Below are 26,115 nucleotides of genomic sequence, written 5' to 3' on the forward strand. Positions count from 1 at the left end.
TAGACCATGAGAAATCTTCTTCCACACAATAAAATGGTGCCCTTCTAGCTTTTCACCCTGCCTATGTTAAATTATGGAGGGATGAGAGGAATATTAGGGCCAAAAAAAGGAGAAAATGAAGAAAACAGCAGCCACACAGCATAGCCAAAGATGAAGTCAAGGAAGAGATTACCTTTATTCTTATACAGTAACAGATCAGCACCATCCTACTCATCAAAAAAAGTCGTTTAAAAGTTTTTTAAAAGAAGTTGTGCTTATTGTTGTGGGTTTTTTTACAGCACACAGTGCCTTTTCTGTTCAGTAATGGAAGGTGTGTTTGGAGGGAATTAAAAAGGTCTTTAAAATGTAAGCGTTTCAAATGGTCCCCCAGTCCTTTCCCCAGCACCAGTCTGACTTCACGGCACGCCTGGCAACCGTCGCTCGCTCGCCTGTGGGTAGGTGGCTATGGCTCTGTACACCCTCGCAAGGGATCTTTCTACTATCAGCTGTCATTACATTATCCAGAAATGTGTAGCCCCAAACAGGCCTTCCCATGAGAGGCGCCCGCACCATGCCAGCTTGGCTTCATCTACGCCCAGTCTGCTCACGGTGCCCCCGAGTACGGCGCGGAGGGACGCGGCAGGTGCAGCGACGGGAGCCTTCGCCACTGCCGGGGATCCCTGGGGTCTCCGCGGCGCTATGAGGCGGTGGTTGGTGTCTCAGGCCAGCCGACTCAGGAGGCACGTAGGAAGACCCTCAGGGCAACGAGAAATAGTTTTGCCCAGAGCTTTCATGCGCACAGCGACCCGCAAGCACCTAGCCCGCCCCCAACTGCCCCGAACTCCGCAGCGGCGGCGAAATACAGGCGTGGGCGGCAGCACTGGAACGCGGCGACGCCGAAGGTGGGCGGGGGAGGGGCTGTGGGGCGGTGCCTCCGAGCGCCCGGTCCGCCACCGACAGGGGGCGAGCGTGTCGCCTCTGCCTTCCTTTAGCCTCAACGGTGGCGGCCCTGCTTCGCTTCCTGCTCCGCCGCTAGCGGGTAGCTTGCGCGGCGCGGCCGCTGAGGGGACGGGAGGAGGCTGCGAGACGTGGCCGTGCTGGCGGCCGCACAGCCCAGGTAGGTGCTCGCGTTCTCTGCAGGGCTGTGCAGGCAGGCAGGCAGGCAGGCAGGCAGGCGCCCGCACCCTCCCTAGGGCGGCCCCCACCACCCCGGCACGCATCACTGCGCTCTGCGCGGGGCAGCCGCGTCAGGATAGTGCTGGCTGCCTGCCCCTGCCTCTGCTTGACGGCTTCCCCGGGCGGTGCAACTTCCCTGGGCCGTCTGGCTCTTCCGCCATCCCCTCCTGCCCAGGAGTTGCCACTGGGGTTGCCAGCGGGAGGGATGAGGCGAGCCAGGACTGGGCACCGGTCAGACACGGGCAGTACCTCTGTCTCTGGGGGCCTGTCAGAGCAACCAGCCAGGCGCCTAGTTGACCGAGGTCTCCCCTGCTCCCCTCCGTCGGCTTGCAGCCAGCCTGGCCCAGCGGCAGCAGCAACTGCTCTCCGCCCCGTACCGATGCGAGCGCCGGAGGCAAGGGGACGGAGGAGGAGGCGGCACCGTGTGGAGGTGGCTCTAGGCGAAGCTGGACGCCTCAGTCCACTTAGAGAAGTGTTTGCACGTAGGCAGCCTTTGGTGCTGGAAAAAATAAATAAGAAACCAAAACACAACCCAAAGAGCGCGGTGAAAGTTAAATAGTGCTGCTGTTCAGTGTTTTTAGCCTCTGATAAATACCGGATTGTGGGCCCTGCTGGCATGGGGGTTAGGAGGCGCAACTCCTGTTCAACACTAAATACACTGTTCAGAGAACAGTTGTGAACTGATACAGGAGAACGTGCAGCGCATCCAGGTTTGCAGAGGCGCTTGTCGAAGCAGTATCTTGGTTTTCTAGCCTCTGGGTTGCTGAAGTAGCAGCAAACGTAGGAGTTAATATACTTTTTTTTTTAGTAGGTAGGTAAATACTGCCATATCTAAAGTTCTGTTTTCACCTATCGCCTGAGCTGCTAAGGCTCTGTGTAACTCGCTTGGCTTGTTTATTTTTCCGTTTTCTCACATTTAAAAGAAGTTAAATGATAACGGAATAACTCCAAACTTTTGTAAAGATTTCAGCATATACCAGGTGTTCTTTGTAACCCCCAACCCTTCCCCCAGACCCCAAAAAGAACAACAAAAAAAAATACCCCATAGAAATGCCTAAAGAATGACTGTATACTACAGTTTGTTGGGTTGATTTTTGTTTTTTTCAAGCCTGTGAAACTAATCGAGATATGAATATCTTCATTAGCACATATGCCCTCCCAGGGATTCTTTGAAGTAGGATTAAAACGTTTTTAAGCTTTGGTTTACATAGTTTTCTGTGTGGCAAAACAGGTTTTGTGACGTGCTTTAAGCCTGCAGGTAGGCTCTTCACAAGCTAATAGCTTGGTGTAGTTGGGTAATAATATCACCTTGTTCATTGACGGCTATTGCCTTTATCTCTTGCCAACATTTCACTTAGTGTGTAGAAGTCCCTGGTTCCAAAGCTGCCTTAGGGTACCTACAAGTTACTGGTGAGTCTAAGTGCGGTCCAAGTGCTTTGGGCATACATGCTCTACCTGTAATGAGTATTACATGTGATAATATAGACAGAGCTTGAGAATTTAGTGGAGCTTTTGCAAGCCAGTCTTTAGAACTGAGTTTTTAAATCCTAGCACGTTGTGCAGGAAGGGGTTTTATTTTTTTCTATAAGATTGTAAGAAGGATCAGTGCTGTGTAAGCTGCAAAAATGCCGATTTGCTTACAGATTTAAGGTTAGATGTTCATAAGATGAATCATCAGCAAACAGGGAGAACTTGTTCCTTAAGACTTAAATCCCGAACCTTCTGAAAGGAGGTCGTAGTGAGGTGAGGGTCAGTCTTTTCTCCTTGGTATCAGGACAAGAAGAAATGGCCTGAAACTGTGCTGGTGGGGGTTAGGTTGGATGTAAGGAAAAAAATATTTACAGAGAGAGTGGTCAGGCATTGGAATAGGTTGCACAGGGAGGTGGTGGAGTCATTGTACCTGGAGATGTTCGATTAATGTGTTGACATAACACTTTGGGACATGGAACTAGATGCTCTTTGAGTTGGAACTAGATGATCTTTGAGGTCCCTTCCAACCTAAACCATTCTATGGTTTAATGGGTACAGTGGTGTTAGGTTGATGATGGGTTGGGACTCAGTGATCTTGGAGGTCTTTTTCCAACTAAAAGAATTCTATGATTCTGCAAAATCATTCAAAGATAAGTTGTTACTCAGGTTCTGTTTTTTAGACATGAAACCCTAGTGAAGTCAGAAGGCTGACACATGAGATTAGCAGACAACTTTTAGGAGCATTGGGAAGTAAGGCGCAGAACAGTAGGATCTTGGATGTGCTCAGTCTTATTGTAAGACTGATTTCTGATACTATTGCAGATCACATTTTTCCTGAAGTAATGCCAAGAATTTATGGACAAACTTGGTTTCTGCCAAAGGTACGACTTTGCAAAGTGATCCTTCTAAACTGTGAAACAATTACAGTAATTCCAGTGCTGTTAACAGTAAAATGATTGCCACAAGACAGTGCGCACAGGTTTACAATAATAGTGCCTTAAAAGTCTGCTGAGACATCGTAGGATTTATGCAAAATTCAAAACCTGAATTACAGCTCTTGGAGCTTAGTGCTGGAAGAGATGGAGAGAGTCTTTGGGAGAGGGTGAGAATCCTTGAAAAACCATCAAGACAGAAGGAGCTGCCCTGCATTTAATGTGCACTGCTGTTGACTGAATATTAATGGCAGAAAGTTGCACAGTGTGTTTCTGTGTACAAAAGCACAGTAGTCCTCATGTCCAGTTAAAATCTTAACTTCAAAATAGATTACAGTCTTCTGCTCATTTGTAAGGCTCGTGTTGTTTGTGAGAGAAGACTTTCTTCTGACTGGCTTCTTTCCCCTCTCCTACTCTTTCTAAATCTTTCTTTTATCGGAGGAGAAAAGAAACGAATAGCAAAGACTTGCTTGTTTGATCTCTCTTGATATTGTTATTTCACAGTCACTGAAGCCTGTATAAGCTACTACTACTACTGCTGTTAGAAAGTTGCTGACCTTCTCCCAGGCACACTTTTTTCTGCTTTTGGATTAGCCTGGATATTCTTGCAAGTACCAGGTGAAGTGATTGAGGGAAGTGTTGTGGCTGTCTGCTTGCTGCTCATCTGAACATCAGTGACACTTGAATGAATTTATGGCTGCATTTGAGTCAGTTCAGGCAGAAGTTTAATTTGGGAATTTCTGAATTAATTAGTATATTTCTTAGAACAACACAATCCAGAGAGGCATGGCATCAGATGCTGTTACTGTATAATGATGGCATATTAGCATCTTCATGTCAGCTGTGTATAGAGTCTCGGTGGTAAGCTCACTGTGGTAAGCACCTTTCTGTCACTGGGGGATAGTGTTCCTCAAATTGGTTAACATTTACTTAATCTGACAGTTTTCTCCATATATGATATACAGTAACTTAGTATCCTACATAACTTTAATTTTTCCCACCTGTGAGAATTCTTAGATTTTAGTTGGAGTCAAAGATGTCAGTGTTGGACGTTAGTAGGCTGTGCACCAGTTGTTAATTATTGAAGTATACAAAGTGTGTATACATAAAAATATAATAAAGAATGCATTGTGCCTACAATTTTTACTTGCTGTGAAATTAATTCTTCTCTGATCGAGCTTACATGTTTGTTATTGGTTTCAGGTAGATTGCACTCAGCCAGAAGGCAGGTTATAGATCTTTGGTCTGATCCTTTCGTGGTCTAGAGATTGTAGTTTTTCTTGTTGTCTCTGTGTTTTGAGTAGGAGGAAATGAATCACTTTAGAGCTGCTCAGGATCATGTGACTGACCAACTTCATTATAGGATAATACAATTTTACAGGCTGGAGAAGACCTTTAAGTCCAGTTGTTAACTTATCACTGCCAAGTTCACCACTAAATTGTGTTCCTATGTGCCATTTGTCATTTGAATGCTTCCAGGGATGGTGACTCAACCGCCTCCCTTACCAGCCTGTTCCAGGGCTTGACAATTTTTCAGTGACTTTTTTTCCCCCTAATGTCCAGTGTAAACCTCTCATGGCTCACCTTGAGGCCATTTCCTCTCAATCTGTCACTTGTTACTTGAGAGGGGCAGACCCCCATTTCGCTACAGCCTCCTTCCAGGTACTCTTGTCGAGGCTAAACCACCCCAGTTTTATCAGCCACTCCTCTTAGTACTCATTATCTAAATCCATTACTAGCTTTGTTGCCCTTCTCTGGACACTCTCTAGCAAGTCAATGACTTTCCTGTAGTGAGACCCCCAAATGGAAGACAGTATTCAAGCCTGGCCTTGCCAGTGCCCAGGGGACAATCACTTCCCTACTCTTGCTGGCCACCATCTTCCTGATGCAGGCCAGAATGGTCTTGGCCTTCTTGGCCACGTGGGCAGACTGCTGGCTCACATTCAGCCAGCTGTTGACTCAACACCTCCAGGCACTTTCCTGCAGGTCAGTTTTCTAGCCACTCTTCCCTGGTGTTGTAGTGTTGCATGATGGTGTCATGACCCAAGCACAGGATGCATTGTTTGGCCTAGTTAAGCCTCATACAACTGGCCTTGGCCCATCTCAATCCATCTCTTGGATTATGTGGGATTCATTCCACTCGCTGTCTTCCAGCTCAAGGGGCTGGGCGCTTGGAACAACTGGTCTTCCTGTTAAATACTGCGGCAAAGAAGGCGTTAAGTACCTCAGCCTTTTCCTTATCCTTTATCACCATGCTTTACATCCAGTAAAGGATAGATAGTCCCCTTAGCCCTCCTTCTGTTCCTAATGTATTTATAGAAACTTTTTTTTTTGTTGTCTAATTTTCTCTGCATAATCTCTCAGCGTCTTTTGGAGTCCTGAGTTGCCTGCTTCTTTTCTCCCAAAGGTCATCAACTCTCTTTTTTCCTGAGTCTCAGACAAAGCTCTTTGCTCAGCCAAACTGGTCATCTCCCCTGCTGCTGATCTTTCAGCACAGAGGGAGGGTTTGCTCCTGTGCCTGTAAGATTTCTTTCTTGAAGAATGTCTGGCCTTCCTGGACACCTTTGCCCTTCAGGACTGGCTCCATAGGAACTCTATTCCTATTCATTTGTGAGCATCTTCCACCTCATCACTCTCAAATGATGGGCTGTCCAATGCTAATATGGACCAGTAGTAATGACTTGCCTATGCCACTGGAGCACTGCAATTCTGAATGCATCATGGAACTTTTTAGTCCCTAACAGCAGTCTCATACCTGCAATATGATCCCACTCCACAGCATCTTCCTGTGGTCATCTAGTCCTTATTCTCCTGGTAAATAAAGCAGGTTTGCCTAGATTTGGTTGCACAGGAATTCATCCAAATGAAAGTCTTCAGAGAGGGCTACAGAACCTCTCTTGGTACCCTGTTCTAGTGCTTCATCAAAGTGGTGAAATTTTTCTTCAAGTGGAACCTCCTTTGTTGTGCTCATTGGCCTTTGTCCCATCATTGGGCACTGCTGAAAAAACCCTAGTCCCATTCTCTTGACTTCCTTTAGATATCCAAGCATTGGTAAGATTCCCTCTAAGTCTTAAGGCATTAACCTTAGCCAGTTCCATCAGTACTCATGGGTGCATCCCATTGGGGCCAGTGGATTTGTGGGTGTCCAGCTTGTCTAGATGACTTCTAACTCAATTCTCCTTGACTGAGGAGAATCTTTCCCTCCAGGCTTTCTGTCTTGTGCCCACAGGCTGAGGCTCCTAAGAGCCAGTATTAGCAGTAAAGACCAAAGCAAAGACAGCATTCAGTAGCTCTGCCTTCTCTATATTGTCAGTCACCATGACACCTACCTCATTGAGCAGCAGGCCCACATTTTGCCTGGTGTTCTTTTTGCTCCTGATGTACTTGAAGAAGCCCTTATTGCTTTGCATCCTTTGCCAGATTTAATGCCAAGAGTGCCTCAGCCTTCCTTGTTTCATCTCTTCGTACTCTGGCAACATTCCTTTAGTCTTCTCAAGTGGCCAGTCTTTTTTTTTCTACACACAGTGAGCTTCCTTATTTCATTCTTCTTCCCTGCCCCAAAAGAAGTTTCTTGCTCATCCATGCAGGTCTCCTGCCTCACTTGCTTGATTTCTTATTCATGGGGAGTCTTGAGCTTGGAGGAGGTGATGCTTGGCTATTAGCCACCTCTTTTTGGGATCACTTCTTCTAGAATCCTTACCTGTGGGATTCCTTCAAGTTGGTCTCTGAAGAGGTCAGAGTTGGGTTTCCTGAAGTCCAGGGCTGCAAACCTATTTACTACTCTGCTAGTTCCTTGCATGATCCTGAATTCTGTCATCTAATGGCCACTGCAGGGAGAAGCTGCACCAGATCTTCAAATCCCTCTTTGTAGGGTCCTCCACCACCTGTATCAAAAAGTTACCAGCTCACTGCAGGAACCTCCTGGACTGTTTGTGCCTTGCTGCCTTGCTTTTCCAGCAAATAACAGAGTAGCCAAAGTACTGCAGTAATCACATGGTAATCATGGCATGTCATCACAAGGCCACTTTAAGCTGTCTGTAGAAAGCCTATTGACTTCTTTTTTGGTCAGGTGGCCTGTGATAAACACCCACTGCAGTGTCACCTATATTAGCCTGAGCTCAGCTAAAATCATGCTGAGCTTTTGTTAAAGAAGCTTAAATACTTAGTAGTATCAAAACTTTTTTTTTGTTAGCAACATAGTGATGTCCCTTGATCCTCTGTGTCTTGCAAAGTAAATAGGATCTCCACGTCATGCATGCTGTGTCTGCAGTCTTCTTGTGCAGCTCTGTGGTGAAGTTCATGTGATGGTCTGTGTGGTAAATTGATCTCACTCGGAAGATGATGATCTTGTTCTGATGCCTTAAAGCTGCGATCTGGAATGTGGCTCTGCTCAGGGATTAATATAGTGCAGAGAAGCAGACGTCTTCCTGCAGTAAACCTATAGAAGTGGACCTATAGAAGAAGTCTTTTTAATGCTTCTTTCCTGTTCTGCTTGTTTGCTTGGTAACTGTATTTATAATGAGCCCCAGTGTGAACTGCTGCACTGTAACCTCCAATACCGCTGTAGCCTCAAATACCTGCGGTGGTGGCTTTGTAGTTAGATCAAGTCATAATAATGTTTGTTAATTGTTCTTCAGATTCGTAACCTTTTTGTATGGCAGTTCTACTGAGATAAGATTTCTGGTAGTGATGGGTTATTCTGATAGCAGGCTTAGTATTATTTTACTGATACAAAGATGAAAAAGTCATTGTACATTTGAAATGTCTGCTGGAATCTGGCAACACCTTGGTTTGACTGAGACTTGGTGATCTTGCAGATAAATGCATTGCAAGCTTTATTTACTCCTTCCTGTATGGAAAGATTGAACAGACTCTGCTGTCTTACAAGACTGAGGTGGTAACTTGTTTCTTGAAACACCGTGATAGAAAACAAATTGGTAGGTTTGGACTTTTCAGGAGGTAGTAGTTGCAGCAGTGTTTCAGTTGTCTGTGATGAAGTTTGAAAGCAGGTGGGTGAATGAGGTTCAATAATCTGTCCTTGAGGATTTTATCTATCTGAATTTCTCTGTGATTTTATCACATCCTACAAAACACAGGATTTAGATTCTCTTTAATGGGTATAACAGCAGTGTGCAGTTTGTTATAGGTTTTGGAGTTTGTGTTGTCAAATGCAACAGGAATGTGGATTGAGTTTCATTCTCAGAGGGAAGAAGGCAATGGTACTTTGATCTGGAGCGTCTCAGATTTAGGAGAGCTTTTCTGTGTTTCAGACTGGCTAGTCTGTGTGTTGTCTAAGATAAAATATTGGATTGATGCCACTACTGAAAGCTTCCATGGTCAGTGATTTGACACGTCGTTTGGGAAATGTTTGTCATACACCTTAGGTATCAAAATGTATATTTCCACTCTTAGAAGTGAAACCACGTAGCAGAATTTGCAACACAGGACATGCAACAGTGGCTCCTTTGCCTATTTATAATTTCTGAAGAAGTTTGGGTTTCATTTCCTAAATTTACATGGACTTCATTAATAGAAGTAAAAGAAAATCTCATTTTAACAAGCAGACACATTAGGTCTAATTCAGTGTTGTCAGAATACCAAGCTGAATCTTACACATGTGGACGAATGCAATTCAAGTGGTATCATTTTTATAAGAAGTTAATATTTATTCTTCATGGTAGTATTAGTATTTGTCTCAAAGCAGGAAAATAGTAAAAGACAAAACCATGTGCTGGAGTCTGTAAACTGTTTGGTGTGGACAAACCTTGTGCCTGCATGGAGTTCTGTCCCAACCACAAAGAACTAATATGGATGTATGAGTGCCTGTATTGAACAACTACTTGGATCACAGCCAAAAATGGTGCACTATTAGACAATAAAATTGAATTACAGTAGTTACATTTTAAAAGATGTAAAAAATTTCCATTTTTGCCCTTCATCATTTTGAAAAGAAGTTAATTTTGTAAACACAGTGGAAAACATATGCACAGTCTAGCAGAAGACAAGCAATCGGGTAGGTAAGGGAATGTGTCTTGTATTAGAAGCCTAGATTCCTACTCATATTCAGACTCAGAATGATTTCAGCTATCTCAGCTGTTTGATCCATAGCATGTAATTCAGATTGACACAAGCACTGGTTTAAAACCAGAGCTTGCATAAGAATAGCTAATGCTGTCCCTGACGCATGTAATGCACTATAATTTTGAGTAGAAAATCATCACCACCACTCCGAATTGGATTGAATTTTACCAGGTATGTAAAAGGTAAACCTGCTTATTTATATTAGTTGCTCTCTGACAGGAAAAAAATGCATCTACTAATCGTGAAGGAAGGCTGCTTGCTGCAAAAAACAAACACCATCTTAATCTGCTTATGACTCAGAAATAAAAATAAAAGCTCAAGCCTCTTTTTTTTGTGTGGGTTTTGTGTGGTGGTGGCGGCTTTTTTTTCTTTTTTCTTCTTTGGTACCAAGTAATTTTGAATGCTTATCTAATTCTAGTACAGGGCATTTGGTATGCTAGTCATATAAACAGATAGTAAATACAGGCAGAAGTATATAACATGGCATAACGTTATTTTACCATTTCTGAAAATACACAAACTTCAAAACTGTGTTGGAGGGGAAATTTCCCTCTGACTTGAACTGAAAGCATCTCAGGCTGATACAGGTACTGCATTTCGAGGTACAGATTCCATACTGCATATCGAGGTACAGATTTGCATGTAATAGTGTAGACATAGGGGACACCAACTTGCATTTTGTAGACTAGGTTATGAGAGCAAATTTCTTGTATTTCATCAGATTTTATGATGATTTACAGCCTTCTTTTGTACTTCTTGTTTATCCTTGTACCTGAAAAGTTGGTTTCCATCAACTTTATAGCTACAAACAGTGAGTGTTGAGAACAGTTCATCTCAGCATCTTTGAAAACACTTTTTAAATGGGACCTTGGAAGTAAAAGACAAAGGTGTCTGTTTCTTCTTTTTGCTTTCGCAGTTCTTTGCAAAGTGGACCTGATTGTTTTACCCCTTAGTAGTTTTACTGAGGTCATGTAATTGCTGTCTAGCATTATCTATGTGGGGATTATGCTTTACAATAGACTTAGAAAAGACTGCATATGGGTCTCAGTTAAAAGTCCAGGTTGCTTACAGAGCACAGTAGCTTTTGTGTGTTTAATCAGAGCAGAAAAAAAGTTTGTTTTACATACAGCAGTTCTGGTACAGTTAACAATGAGCAGTTACACTTTTGCAGCAGTAACCTGTTGCTGACCCTGATACTGGAGAGCTGCTCTTGAATTGTTTTCTTTGTTACTGCTCTCTTGTTTTGCTGTGCTTGATGTCTCTTTTAAAGTATATTACTTTCTGTTTTATTAAATATAATTGTTGATTTTGGGATGTTTTTCAAATCAGAATACAAATTTCTCCTGACCTTATAAATTCCTCTCATCTTTGCTTGTTTTTATGTGCTCATTTCTCAAGTACAATCTATGCAGGCTATCAAATTGATAATGGAAATGTTATCCTAGGAATGATGCCAACTGTTACGAGTTATGCAAATTAAGAATCCATATTAATTTTGCTATTCAGGCAAAGATTGTTAATAACTATGAAAATGGTTTATTAACATTAAATCTTGCCAGAAAACTTATTTACAAATTTTGAAATGCATGGTTTGGGAACAGATGAAACTAGAACACTTTAAGAAATAACTGGCAAATGCAAACATTATACTGGAAGAGAAGGTTCTTGCAGTCACTATACTGCTTATGGTTAATTATACAGCTTATCCACTAGATGGACTCGGGAAGCTCCATTCTGCTTATGGCAGAGGGCAACTGGTGAATTACAAGAGACTTTTAAGTATTTACTCACAAAATATTAGTCTCCCAACGTGTGCGACTAGCTACAGCTTCAAACAGTACCCAAATGCTTTCAGGGAATTCTGTTACTGTCTTGTCAGCCGCTGAGACTTCTGACTCTTCAGCGGCTTCACAGGGTGCTGGGAAGAGGAGGCAGACAATCTCTGACCTTATCCTGGCTCCTCTGGATCATCTGTGTATCTCCAGGACTTCCCATCTTGGCAGAAGACTTTCAGGTGTAGGCAGGATGTCTTGTGATGTGCAGTCTCATCACAATGTCATGCTAGCTATGCAGGCCAACTGTGTGGAAACATTTAGAGCCTGTTCCTGGTAAACTCGAGGCAGGTAGTTTCCAGGTAGTTCAGGAGAGCTGGCTTATAGCTTAGCATAATGCTGCATAAAGTGATGGCATACAGACAACATTTATTTTAATGTTGATATTTTTCTGTAGATGGGCAGGGGAGAGAGAGCTTCGAATAATTTTGTTCACAGACTTTGAAAATTAAAGTTTATCTACTCTGGCAGGTTCTTTTTGCCTCTTTTTTATGACAGATAAATGCTTTCACTGATAGACGCACACATTTTGTTAACTGATAATAGATGCTAAGGGTAATACATATTTCACTAATAAGTGGATACTGATAATATCTAGTGTTTAGTTGGGATGTTCATCTAGAGGTCAACTTTGGTTCAGGCCCTGTTGCTTAGGCCACAGCACTTCAGTATCCTGAGGGCCAAAGTACTTAAGTTTTCTCTCCAAATCATAGTTTGTTATGTTGTGTGGCCAAAGAACAGATTGCCTCTGAAAGTTACTAGGACTTTGAAGTAATGCAGATAAAGTTGTTGATTATTAACACATAACTTTAGGAAATAGACTGCTTAGATATCACAAATTAAAGAGCTGAAAGCTGGACAGAATTTGTAGTGAATTTGATTAAATGAATGTTTTGAGAACTTTTGTTTCATGGAGTAGCAAAGACAGACAGTACATAAGAAATTCTTCCTAAATCTTATTACCTTTGCTTTGAGTGTTAAGAACTAAGTATTCAGGACAATTGCCATACTGATATTGACCAGAAAATCTATGGGTTTTTTACTGTTATCATGAAAGTGCCTATTTCACAGAATCATAGAATCAACCAAGTTGGAAGAGACCTCCAAGATCAGCCAGTCCAACCTAGCACCCAGCCCTAGCCAGTCAACTAGACCATGGCACTAAGTGCCTCATCCAGGCTTTGTTTGAACACCTCCAGGGATGGTGACTCCACCACCTCCCTGGGCAGCCCATTCCAATGGCAAATCACTCTCTCTGGGAAGAACTTCCTCCTAACATCCAGCCTATACTTCCCCCAGCACAACTTGAGACTGTGTCCCCTTGTTCTGTTGCCGGCCTGGGAGAAGAGACCAACCCCCATCTGGCTACAAGCTCCCTTCAGGTAGTTGTAGACAGCAATGAGGTCACCCCTGAGCCTCCTCTTCTCCAGGCTAAACAACCCCAGCTCCCTTAGCCTCTCTTCATAGGGTTTGTGTTCCAGGCCCCTCACCAGCTTTGTTGCCCTTCTCTGGACACGTTCCAGCACCTCAGTGTCTCTCTTGAATTGTCTGTAATTACAATGCTGTGCTTTTCTTTTTCCCTAGGTGGCTATTTTTCATGTAAGAGTGTCATTAGCTGGCTGAAAACTAAACATGAGAATAGCAGGTAGGTACACTTGGTAAAATCTGAATTTTATCACTTGTGAAATGCTAGCTGTAGACTATCAAGTTTTAATAATAAAGTTTTAAAGTAAACTTAAGGGACATAACAGAGATTGCTGTTCCATTTGATTTTTAATATGACTCACTTTGAAAGTTGAGATGATCTAAGAGCAAGCAGCTAGTTAAAATAATTCAGCTGATGTGCAGTGACTGGTTAAGTTGGCGTGACTGGAAGTACTTTGACTACTAATTCTGTAAAATGATGAAAGAATAAAGAAATAGCTCACTGATGTCTTCAGTGATTTCTTCCCTGCCTCATATCCCAACCAGAAGCTCTATGCACTATTATAGTGTCTGAAAATTCCTCAATGCAATGATTACTGGGAATTTGAAAGCTGTAACTTAGCTCTTTTCAGAGATAAGCTACCGTGATACAGATTTTGAGAACTGATCTTACTTGACAGAAGGTGTAGGGGTTGTAAAAATAAGATCTTTGCCAATACAGCACTGAAATAAAATAGTACTTTAGACTATTCTCTGCAGTAGCCTGTGAGGCAGTTGAATAGTTTCGAGTTTACTACGCGTTGTGCTTTTATCAGTAATTGTAAAGTTGCAGAAGGAGCAACTGTTAGCTTTTCCAGGAGAGAGTAATGCTTTTTTCCAAGAGGGTTGCACATAAACTTTCCTAACTGGTCCTGATTTTTGTCACTATTTCTTTGAAATTGTTTTATTAACTTCAACATGTATAACTGGGAGCAGTGAAATAAATCTGATAAATGCTGCAGGTTTTAGGAGATGGCTATAAATCATCTGAAAAATTGGGTTTTTGTGACCTCATGGGGTTTTTTGTTCCATTTAATGACTTTTGTCACTACAACCACAGACAAAGAAGACACTGCAGTCTATAGAATGTTAACCTTTAGCAAAGAGGTTGGTTTTGGTTCAACTGCTAGAAGAATTTTCTAGATTTCTCACATCTTCCTCAGAAAGTTTGCTTGTAGTTCAGTTGAAAGACTCAGGATATGGGGGGTGGTTAGTGCTCAGACTGAGTTCCTGTTCCTATCACTACTGCTGAGACAACATGCTTTCCAAGGGCCACTTGCTGGTTCACACATTCCAAAAATCTTGTCTTTTTTAAGCAGTGTTGCTTTGAAAGCCTTTTCTCTACTTAACATATTTTCAGGTCATCTGTTTTCTCTGGTGCTTAGATGTGGTTCACTTACCTTCGAGCACAATAACCTTTGGAGTTCCAGCATAATGTTTTCAAATTACATTTGTGTTTGTGTTTTGTGTATATTTATGTGCTCACACATGAAAAGGAAAGTGGGAGGAAGGGCAAACTACAAGCAAGCACAGTTGTGTCTCTTAATATTTCATTGCTTTTTCTATCTCTATCCTTTTTAGCCCCTAGAAAGGATTGATTAATATCTCTCATCCTGAAGACTGAGTAATCTGTCTATTTTAAGTTTTTCTGAACAGCAGATTACAGCAGCAGTTTGGGATCTGTAGGAGTACATGAGCTTTGGTTTTTTTTTTCCCGAAGGATTTACTTGACTGGCAATGTGAGAAACTGAAGCATGCTGTAAGGTTGCTTCTTCCACACGGAGATGAGACAGGGAGGTAGAATGTTGATCAGAAGATTCCTAACCTAACTTCTACTGTCAGTGAGCTGGTATTTTATAATAAGCTAAACTGGAGTGTTCTGTAAAAATCCATTGAAAATTATGCTAAGAAGTGGCAGGGATCATGGCAGTACCATATACACCCAAGTTTCCATTAGATGGGAATTGCTGTGGTTGTATGCTTCCAACTCTTTTCCTGGGAGGTAGTTTGACCTCATGATGGGAGAATGTGAGGCTTTTAAAACTTCATGCTACCTGAGCCTTTGACAAAAAGGACCTTTCAGGCTTCTAAATCACTCTTTGAATGTCTACAATTGAAATTTGTTGGAAAAGGAAATGGGAGGGGTTTTTTGTGTTGGTTTGCTAGGGTTTTTTCTTTGTTGTTTTGGCTTTTTCTTGTGGCTTGGTGTTTTTTGTTGGTGTTGGGGTTTTTTTTTGGAGGGGGGTTGATGTTGTTGGTTTTTTTTTCCATTTCGTTCATCAGACCTGACTGACCAAAGCAGTTGAGACATAAAAAGGATGTCTAGCCTTGAGCTCTGTGGTAAAGGGGTGGACTTGATGATCTGTGAGGTCTCTTCCAACCCTGATCATACTGTGATACCGTGTGATACATTAAAATACAGGTAGCTTGATTCTAGGGGGGAGGTTGGAGAGAAGAAGAGTGTTTGTAGATATTGAGGAAACAAGTACACGTGGCTAAGAACAGGGAAGTGAAATGAGGGGAGGTGGGAATGTCCTCTTTGGGCAGCAGCCAGTTAGATGAACTTAGTTCATTTTATTAAACTGGATTTTCATGGAAAAGTCTGTGGATTCTCCTGACTGCTGAGCTTCAGCTCATTAATTGTACTGTGGTAATCTGGAGAAAGCAGAAAGCCAGGTATGTGTTGGTATAGCAACCTGATGGACTGTCTCAGTTGCATCTTACATTATAATGTCCATTTCTTGCAGATTACTTCTGTTTAGTGAGTTCACAAATGATCATCCTCTTTCTGACTTTCCCGTAATGTAATGTGAAACATTTCTCAGGTAGTTAATTTTGGTAAACTTCATGTTACCATTTACAGGTAGTTATATTTTTTGAAACTTCTCTCTGCTTCTGAATAGGTGCTGCAAAGTTGGTAGTGGTCGTAGCAATATTTTTATTCACGTTTTATGTCATCTCTCAAGTGTTTGAAATAAAAATGGATACAAACTTAGGACACATATTTGGTAAGTAATGACTTCATTTTCTCTAGACATTTATTAATGTTTACTTGAGCCATATTGAAGAATATCTTGCTCATTATGCTTTAAGCTTGAGTTAGGCTCTTACACTTAAGAATTGTGTCCTTATTTTTAATGTGTCTGTTATTTTATATATACATATATATTACATATACAAATTATTAAGTTTTCTGTATGAAATATATAACCTATTCTATTAATCAGTTTGATTCTTTTGCCTCTTGCTTACAGTGCAAAGTATGCATCATTTTACCTGCTTTTTCTGTTTACTGGTTCTTAGTCTGGTGTTGTAAACTAGGTGACTTGAATGAAGTTTCTGTAAATCTACACTTTACCTTTCTAATGCTTAAGCAATTCAAGATGTATCTTTTGGGTGGGCTTTTTTTGCTTGCAGAGATGTGCTACCATGTAGAACTGAATGTGCAGTACCAAAACATTTTAAAATATGCCCAGGTTTTGCACAGAAAAGGTCTAGCTGCTGAGGTGACTTAAAACTCAGGGTCCCTTTTGAAGCCGCTTTATCTTTCCAGGGGCTTTTCTTTACAAAACTGCCACAATTTTAGGTACTTGGGTAAGGTTCACGCAGATTGTGGGCCAATATCTGAGCCACTCACTGGAGGCATCGTTAATAATCATTGAAGAGACACAGGTGTCATTAGGTATTACAGATGTATTGTGAGTATGTCCATGATGATGTCACAACTGTCTTCTGTCCCAAGAAAGGGAGTCGTGAGTGGTTGAGCTCAAATATGCCCAAGTTGCAGGCTTTGAATGTTAGGTGAAAGGAATCTCATCCTGGTGAAAGCCATAGGAAGATGATCTGTTTTACTGCCGTGCCCACAAGTGCATAAATCTCTGGTGATTTCATGTCTCTGTAATTATTTGTGTTAATTGAAGAGTCAAGAATTTAGGCAGTGCTTCTAAATACGGTTCCTAATCACTTTCCTCTTCCCACTGTGTAGAGGTTAATGTTTTTATTACAACAATATATTCATAGGTATTTAGTACTTCCTCTTTACAGGGGTACAGAAAGGTTTTTATAGGATATTTTATAGCAGATGACACTTTAATAGAAACATATAATAAAACTTTCTTTTTGCATTTTAGCCAGATCAGCACTGGATGCAGCTGCACGCTGTGAGTATTCATATGTATGTGTTACCGCTGCAAGTTGTTTCTGCTTAATAACAAAGGCTGTTGAATTTTCTTAGTTAAGAAAGTCTTAATTATGCTTTAAATGAAAATGGAAATTAATTTTCCTCTTTTCCTGGTTTTCCTAAATTTCTGTTAAAGTGGGTTTTGCCAGCGTTTCACTTGTTCGTCTTTTGATGACTGTGCCAGAGAGAGGCACGGTGAGAACAAGACGTAGAATAATGAGGTACTGTAGAAACCTAGATTATTTATGATGATGTGAAAGTGCATATGAAGCATTGTTTGTCTTTGCTCTTTTTCTTGAACTCCTTCTGAAAACTAACTAGTATTTGTTAGCCTGCCTGTAGTGTCATCTCTCAAATGCTGTTTTATTTCTTTTTGAAAGCTACAAAACCTCCAAGATACAAATGTGGCATCTCTAAAGCTTGTCCTGAAAAGCATTTTGCATTCAAAATGTCAAGTGGAGCAGCAAATGTAGTTGGACCTAAAATTTGTGTAGAAGATAATATGTAAGTATTTTTTACCTCTTGTCTTATTTCTTTCAGATGCTGTCCTGGATCACTTTGCACACAAAATCAATAGTTTAAATAATTCTTCATAGGCTTCACTTTGCCAGTGGTTTGACCATATGAAAAAAAATTGTTTGCATGCTAACCTCTGATGAAGCACATTTAATATTCGGCAGCAAACGCAGAAATGTATGCTATTTTAATACACACAAGATAGCTTACACTTATCCTTAAGTCTGTAAACCTTAAATTAAGTTAGACTTTGTTATGCCAGCTGCAAATTTGCCTCCAGACAACTTGTTGGAGTTTTTGTGTGTCAAATAGTAATTCAGTGAAGGACTGTATTTTTAAATAATTGATTCTTCTAACTGAACATCATCAGCTGAAGCTTTGCTGTGGAATTGTCTTTTGCAAGTAATCTTTTAAACTTAACTATTTCCACAGTACTAGTGTCAGAGCACGACTTCCACTTTCTTTTCAAAGGTGACCTCAAAAGGGAAAAATAATATTTTAGCCATGAGTAGTTACTTGATATTGCTGATGGCAACCAAAGGTAATAAAATAATTGTGAAATGAGGGAAGGGTTGAAACACAGTTTGGTTTTGTCTCGTATTTCTAATAAGCATACTTGTAACATCAGTAGACTGTGCATGTAGTTTTTAACCTTTAGTAATGCCCATAGTGGGAGTGTTAACATCTGGTTTTGGACTCCTTGTTGCTGTTGTTTCTGCAGCTTCATGTAACATAATTCAGTTTTGCATGCCACTTGGCAGACATCATTTTAGCGTTGTCAGAAGATTTTTTACTTAATGCCCATTAAACTTACAAGCTTTTAAGCATTTTCATTTGAACTGCTCCAGTTCAGCTGTTTCTCAGCACACACTATGTTAGTACAGAGTGGTTCAGATAAGACATGCAGTGGGTAATGCTGATGAAGTCTAAACCAAACTTCCAACTTCACTGAACAGCGCAATCCCATGTAATACAGTAAACAGCATAATTAATCTGTAAGATAATAGAAGTGTTGGTTTACATTTTCTGTCACTTTAGTCTCTGAAGTAACTAATTTTTGGATCTTAAGACTATTTTTAGTGCTGTCTCTAGCAACTAAGATGTGGCTCTTTGAGAACTAAATGCAGTTTCTTAGCTTTGTGTTACTAGCAGAAACACAAGCAGCACTCAAATTTCAAGCTGTTCTTCTGAGAGATTGACTTAGCTCAAGCTTGCAGGAGTCTCTTTGCAGTGAAGCCTCAGAGTGTGGTCAGGGAACGTGTGCAAAATGAGCATGAGTTCACCATTGGCACGTACTGACTAAAAGCTGCTAAGTTTTGCTTTGCATTCTTATTATTGATTAATTTTGAGACTTTGGACAGTTTGATCTCTGCATGGTATTTTTGTTGAAAACTTGCTGCATTCTCATTCTGGTTGCTGGGAAGCTTTATATCTTTGAAGACAGAGTGATTCATTGCTTAGAAGTTGTGGAAGTGAAAATAATATTTTTCAGTCCAAGATTTTAGCCCTTAATTTTTTTGGCAGTTGGTTTTTGTTCATTGGAGTTTTTTAATGTCTAGCTTACTGGTTAACTAAGAGATAGTTGCTCCTGTCGAACCAAAGGAGAAAAAAAAAGAGGACTCGTAATGTTAATTTAAATGTCCAGCAGAAAGTTTGACCAGTCGTAATCTTTACTGCTTTGCTAATAAAACGTTTGAGTTCTCTTTCGAAAGCTTCCTATGACTGGTTGGCTGTAAAGTGCTGGCAGAATGGTAAAACTGGTGAACGGCTGCCCTCTGGTGACAAAACGTTCACACTACAGCCTGGAATATTGAGCGTACTGCACAAACTGTATTGAGCGCTATCAGAACTTATTTTCACTTTTGCAGCTCTTTTTTTAGTGAAATTCTGGGAACTCTCCTCTGAAAAATGCTTTTCTTGTATCTTTGTTTTGAATTTGTACCTTCTTTATATTTTCATGAAAAAGCAGTGCAACTTCCTATCATTTTTCCATGTTATTTACAGCATAGATTTTTTTGGCTAAACATAGGGGTGTCGTGTGGTTTGAGAGCTCTAAAAGTGATGATATAATTTAGAATGTATTTAACAGCTCACATTTTCTTTGCTTTTTTCTTTTTTTAATTTGAAATTCTACTGCAGAGAAATTTGGTTATAGCCATATTCTCCTGTATTAGAAGGACATAGTTCAAATGAGTAAACAAACATATTGTAGTCATCATTTGCTTTTCAGAAGAAGGGACAATATAGTAATTCTTCTTTGCAGCTGTGCTGAGCTCCTCAAATAATTTGTTTTGGACTCTTAACTACAAGAATGTTCTTAGATACATTAATAGCAGTTTCTTTTTTGTAGCTCTTCTAATATTCATGGACTTTGAAACAAAGATGATCAAGTGATGAAATGAAATGGATACAAGTGGAGATTACTGATCTACTGTTATCAATTCAGTGGTGCCATAAGAGCACACAGATTAGTTCAAGTCCAAGATTTTTGCTTCATTTAAGTGCTTGAGAACTTGTAACTATTTTATCTCTTACAGTTTGTTCTTGTTTATAAAACAGAAGTTATCTTATTAAAAAAACCTTTTTTGTTTCAGTTTAATGAGTGGAGTTAAAAATAATGTTGGCAGAGGAATAAATGTGGCCTTGGTCAATGGTAAGTGACATTTTAAGTGAGCTGATGGTCTTAATTTTCAAATTGTTTACAAAATATCAAGTAAAATACTTGGGGATAGTGAAACCCAAGCAGGAGCAGAAAAGAAAGTAGTCAGCATTTTTACAGTGAGGTAATGTCAGCTGTTGGCACTTACATCTTCTTGTTAGACAGCAGAAAAAGTGCATTTCTGTTTCTAGAAGTGTGTAGTGAAAACAGTCACCACAGTATTCCACATGACTATCTTGGTGATATGCCAGAGAAATTCCTGCTGCACTCATTAAATGGAAAAAGACATGAGGTACATATTATGTGTTCTGACTTCATTTGTTGCCTCCATTGTCTATATCTATAGCAAAACATGGAGTATAACTTTAATCTTTCTTACTTTCCATGTTGCACTAAAGGCAGCCTATAGCTGTATACTTTCTACTTTTGCAAAACTAATTTTTTTAAGGCAAATATATGAAGTGAATTCTCTGTATTGAGTTTAGAGACTGTGGGCTTGCTTTTATTTTATATTCCACTTGAAGCAAAATCAGAGGTTTGCATGTTTTCTTTTTTTCCTACACTTTCACAAACTATTGGGCTTTTGGAGGAACAATATTCTTAAGAGTTACCACAGTAGTTGATTTATATGGTGTAGTCTACAGCACTTCTTCTGAAAGCATCATTGAAAGGCACTGGGCATGTTGTCAGTAAAGTAACTTTGGCTTCATTTGATGATGACAAATACTTTTTTTTCCAGGTAAAACAGGAGAGCCATTAGACACTAAATTCTTTGACATGTGGGGAGGAGGTAGGTGCAGTTACTTTAACTGGTTAGAGAGAAACAACTGAAGTACCTCCATTTTTCCATCGTTGCTTTGAGGGGTGGTGGTGGTGTTCGGTGCTGTGGGTTGGTTTGTTTTTCTTTTGTCCCTCTCTCTCCTCCAGGCTCCACTTGCTGTGGTGTTTTAAGGTGATAATTAAGGGAGTGCTTCACCTCTACCTTTTTGTAATTGTGAGGAGAGCGCATCTCTGGAGGAACTTAAGTAATTGGGAAGGAAGGGAATGATAGGATTAATCATTCTCCCTAGTAGTTCCTACTAGCAATTAATGTCTTTGTGTCATGGATGAAAATTTTGCTGTAAAATGAAAGAATTCTCTCTGCATTTTATCTTTCTCCCACTTAGTATTTTTGATGCATTTATAAGTACACTTACAAATATACTTAAAGGAATTTCTTTGCATGAAGGCATTGCAGGTGTTTAATAGTGGAGTGATTGTAATGAAACAATTTTGTGCTCTCCCTCTTTTCAGATGTGGCACCATTGATTGAATTTCTGAAGTCCATCCAGGACGGAACTATAGTGTTAATGGGAACATATGATGATGGTGCAACCAAGTAAGTTCTTAATTTAGATAGTAAATATTGCTTTAACTTTAAAGTGTTTGTTTCATACTGAATAAAAATACATTCTTTATCACTAATCACTTCAGGCTTTGCTTTTCCATGATGACTGTGCTTGTAGGATTTTTTAATAATGCCAATGTGATTTGGGGATGACACAGATTAGGTTAAAACTAACCCAAGTGTAATGGGTTATGTATGTGTTTTACCTAGAGGTTGTTGGATGTATACTTTTGTGATTCTTACAACAGAGAAACAATAAATTAGATATGAAATTAGACCCTTTAGCATAAATATCACAAGTGTTTGAAATTCTGAAAACACCAGAGATTAATAGTTGTCTAATTTGTGATTGCTTAGTCAGTACACTTAGCTGACTTTTATTACTCCTCTGAGAGAACATTAATGTACCAGACGACAGTGTCAGGCTGGTCCAACAAACTGCTTGCTCACAGCTGTGAAGAGTATGTTTGCTTGCCAGGCATTATACTTTTCTGATTAGACTTGCAGAATGCTGCCCCTACAGTGCCTGTGTCTTGAATGAATTGATCGAAGCAGACAAGGCCATTCTTCTAACCTAAAATGTCTTTTACTTTATCTAGACTTCAGCTTGAGTCTGCAAAGAATGTTTACTTTAAAGGCTGAGGTTTTTAGGTTGCTTGGAGAATTGCTAACATGACTTGATATGTAGGTATAAATTGTCACAGGAGAGGGTTCTTGGCTTTTGTTGGTATACTGATAGGTTTGTATGCTAGTTCCTTGAGACTATAGTATTAAAGAGCCAGCGCTCATTAGATCAGGTGATTTCAGAACTAGCCTTATCTGATTTTGAAAGATCTTGCTCAGTATTGACTGACTTAAATTTATTAACCTTGTTTAATCAGATTTAAGCTGAAAGAGCTTTCACTGTTCAGTGGAACAAAGGGCACGTGTTTATTCACTTAATGATCTCTGGTTTATGGTTTGTTTGTTTTTTTTTCCAAGGCTTAATGAGGAAGCACGGAAACTGATTGCTGAATTAGGAAGCACATCTATTACTAACCTGGGCTTTAGAGATAACTGGGTCTTCTGTGGTGGAAAAGGAATTAAGACTAAAAGCCCTTTTGAACAGGTCTGTGATTCTACAACTTACTGCAATTTAACAGCTTACATTAATAAGTGTAGCATGTTTTGTAAATACCTATTGTGAACAAATGTTATCTTTTGCAGTAGTGGTAGACAGTGCTGCTTTCAAACTCACTCTTGGACTGGCTTCCTCCTTTTAAATGTTCAAAGATTTAAAAAAAAAAGGCAATTCACAAATAAGAAAAAGATCTTTTATGAGGGTAGACCTTATTATCACAATAAGGAGATCATTTGTCCCTTAATGAATCCAGTTAAACTGAAGAATTCAAAACTTGTTTCCTAATGCTTGAATTTTAGATGCGTGAACAATGGTAGACCTCCAATAGATAAATGACGGTTGAAGTGTTGGTGTTCCTACCTGTTCGCTTTGCGCTTCTCTCAAGCAAAAATATTTCTGCTGTAGGAAAACTTGTGAAATCAGAATATTTTTCCAGTAATTCAACTGTTACAGTTTCAAATGTGTAATTTTGGCCTTTACTTTCTGGTTTGGGTAGCTTCATACTACAAGAGTAAGCAAGATGTGCTCTCTTTGCCAGCTTTGCAAGAGTGGGAACTAGTGCAAGAACAGTAGCAAACTCTTGGAGGCAGTAGTGCCTTGTCTGCTGCAGGTGGTTGCTTGGTGGAAAAAGAAACACCTAACTTTCAAAAAAAAACAGGCATTCAACATGAAATAATATTTTACTCATTGTTCTCAGTCCCTTGTAAGTTGAGTGTCTTTTCTTTTACTAGTGGTTGGTCTTTTCTTTGCATGTCTCTCTTCCTAAATAAACACCCAGAATGAGTTGTAAAAGTACTTTCTCGGTACTGCTCAACTGTTTCAGTGTACACTTGTTTGAGCAAATTTACACTGTGGTGAGTACTGAAGGATTGTTTTATTTGATGCAAATCATAAAAAGCTAATAATATTGTCTTCTCTTTGTCCAGGGCCTTCAATAACCATAAATGCCAATAAAATACCTTTTAAAGTTGTGAGTTAACATGGTTGTTCATCCTTTTGCTGTAGTAATAGGTTGGTCTTTTCTGTTTATAGCATATAAAGAACAACAAGGACACAAACAAGTACGAAGGCTGGCCAGAAGTTGTTGAGATGGAAGGATGCATCCCTCAAAAGCAAGACTAAATGGAAAAAACAAGAAAGGAGAAAGAATATGGAAGAAAATGCACTTTCTGGTATTATTAAGGAGAGGGCTATGAAGGAGACTGTACTGTAAATAGTATTTTTAAAGCATGCAACCATCTTGTCGGTGTGTGCATGAGCACTGACATTTTGAATATTGGGATTATTTATTGCTAACACACATAGAAATCCTTTTTGTAAATATGTCCAAAATAAAATGAACATCGAATTATTTCTATGCAGGTTTCTTAAAAGCACAGTATTTAGTTTGCCTGTGGTATAGAATATCTTGTAGATCAACTGGCTGATAAATTGCATATGCAGATAATAAACAGATCCTGACAAATATTGTACTGTCCTCTTAACAGCATAACATTGCTGTATGTAACCTTTGTGAAATATTGTAGATTTTAGTGATAAGTTAATAAAGAACTTTAATTTTTTTTTATCCTCTGCCTTTTTAATGGCAACATCACTTTTTATTAAAACTCTTTGGTTATTCTAATGCCAAGTGCTTCAGAAGTTTATTTTGTGGACCCTTATCAGAATGGAGTAACCAGCAGAGGAAGAGTACATGATACTGTAACACAAATATGCCACAAGAAGCACAATAAGACATTATTTTTATTAGGAGGAGAGACAAAGTAAATATATAAATAGTATGTGGGATATTTCAAAGCAAAGGATCTGTACTTAACTTGAAAATACTGTTTACTTTGTAGAAGAGACTGGCATATTAAATAGCAGTACTGTGGTTAACTTGTTCCATCTTTATTGCAGTTCTTGTACTGCTCCTTAACAATCAATTCTCCATGTGGCTGTTCAGCTGTAGTAGCTAGTCACGTACTAAGTGTGCATAATGGAGTAGCTTCCTCTTTTAATTCTAACATTTGGGAATAAATTTTTCCCATCCTGAGGAGCTTGTTAGCAAGCAGTCTGCCTTCTAGAGAGTAGTTGTTTCGGAAGATACAATTAGGCAACCTTTGCCACTTGGGTTGCTTCTAATAGGAGCTGAGGCAATTGACTTACAGCGAGATGTTAAGAGATGTTTGGTTATGCAATGTGTAACATTTAACTGACAATGTTTCCTTCATTCTGGTTTGTTTGGGTTCTTTTTGTGTTGGGTTGTTTGTTGTTGTTGGGTTTTTTGAATAGGAAAATGGACCAAGTTGAAGTGGCCTTGTATTAGAGCTCTAAGAAAACATTGCTTTCTTTGGAAACTTGTTTGGGTTTTTTTTTTTTCAGTAGGGTCAGCTTGAAGTTTTGCTAAAGTTAAGTTAGTGATGATATAACTGATGATGTTGGTATTTACCAGATAAGGGCTGACATGAGTTCTGTTACAATCTTCAAAACCTTCCAGCTAGTACTATGGTGCAGAAGCCACAGAAGATTTCTCAGGAACCTACAGCATGAACTGGATGCAGTGGCACTCAGAACATTCTTATTGTTGATGTCTCCTGAGACAAATTTAATTCTGTACGCTCAAATTTTCAAGCAATATCAAGAATTGCCTCGTAAGACCTGTGGTACCAGAGTAAGACTGGATTCTGAGTTGTGCTGTATGTTTATTTAGCTTGACAAATAATGTGATTTCCCCCTCAAGTTTAATGTAGAACAGCAATAAATGCACCTTATTCAGTGGAACTGCTTTTGTTAAGTTTTTCAGATTTTCTCGTGTAGGGAGACATGTCAAAAACTATGGATATGTTTTCATCATAGGTTTACAGAATACCAGGTTGGAAAGGACCTCAAGGATTATCTGGTCCAACCTTTCAGGCTAAGAATATAGTTTAAATGAAGTGGCCCAGCACACTGTCAAGCTGGGCCTTGAAACTTTCTACTGTAGGGGAATCTACCACCTGTCTCACTTAAGAGTTTATTCCAATGTTTAATAGTTCCAATGGTGAGACTTTTTTCTAGCTTCCAGCCTGAATCTCCCCAGTAGCAACTACCTGAGGGGAGGTTGTGGCCAGGAGGAGGTTGCTCTCTTCTCTCAGGTGGCCAGCACCAGAATAAGAGGACACAGCCTCAGGCTGCGCCAGGGGAAACTTAGGCTCAAGGTGAGGAGAAAGTTCTTCACTGAGAGAGTCATTGGACACTGGAATGGGCTGCCCGGGGAGGTGGTGGAGTCGCCGTCCCTGGAGCTGTTCAAAGCAGGATTGGACGTGGCACTTGGTGCCATGGTCTAGCCTTCAGCTCT

General features: G+C 40.0%; 1 protein-coding gene across 2 annotated transcripts; it reads left to right on the forward strand.

The window, feature by feature from the left end:
• The first annotated feature begins 928 nt into the window (after nt 1-928).
• On the forward strand, nt 929-25,559 carry FAM3C (FAM3 metabolism regulating signaling molecule C). Of its 2 annotated transcripts, XM_064142044.1 has the most exons (11): nt 929-1,096; nt 3,448-3,506; nt 13,055-13,115; nt 15,838-15,942; nt 17,065-17,094; nt 17,495-17,618; nt 20,225-20,283; nt 21,029-21,079; nt 21,583-21,667; nt 22,658-22,784; nt 23,829-25,559. In XM_064142044.1, exons 3-11 carry the CDS (start codon nt 13,103-13,105, stop codon nt 23,916-23,918), a joined length of 684 nt encoding a protein of 227 aa, XP_063998114.1. In that variant the 5' UTR covers nt 929-1,096; nt 3,448-3,506; nt 13,055-13,102; the 3' UTR covers nt 23,919-25,559. The 2 variants fall into 2 exon arrangements, with proteins under 2 accessions (XP_063998114.1, XP_063998112.1); XM_064142042.1 differs by lacking the exon at nt 3,448-3,506 and having other exon boundaries at nt 930-1,096.
• The last annotated feature ends 556 nt before the right edge of the window (nt 25,560-26,115 follow it).

This window comes from Pogoniulus pusillus, chromosome 4, assembly GCF_015220805.1.
Source record: "Pogoniulus pusillus isolate bPogPus1 chromosome 4, bPogPus1.pri, whole genome shotgun sequence".
Taxonomy (NCBI): domain Eukaryota; kingdom Metazoa; phylum Chordata; class Aves; order Piciformes; family Lybiidae; genus Pogoniulus; species Pogoniulus pusillus.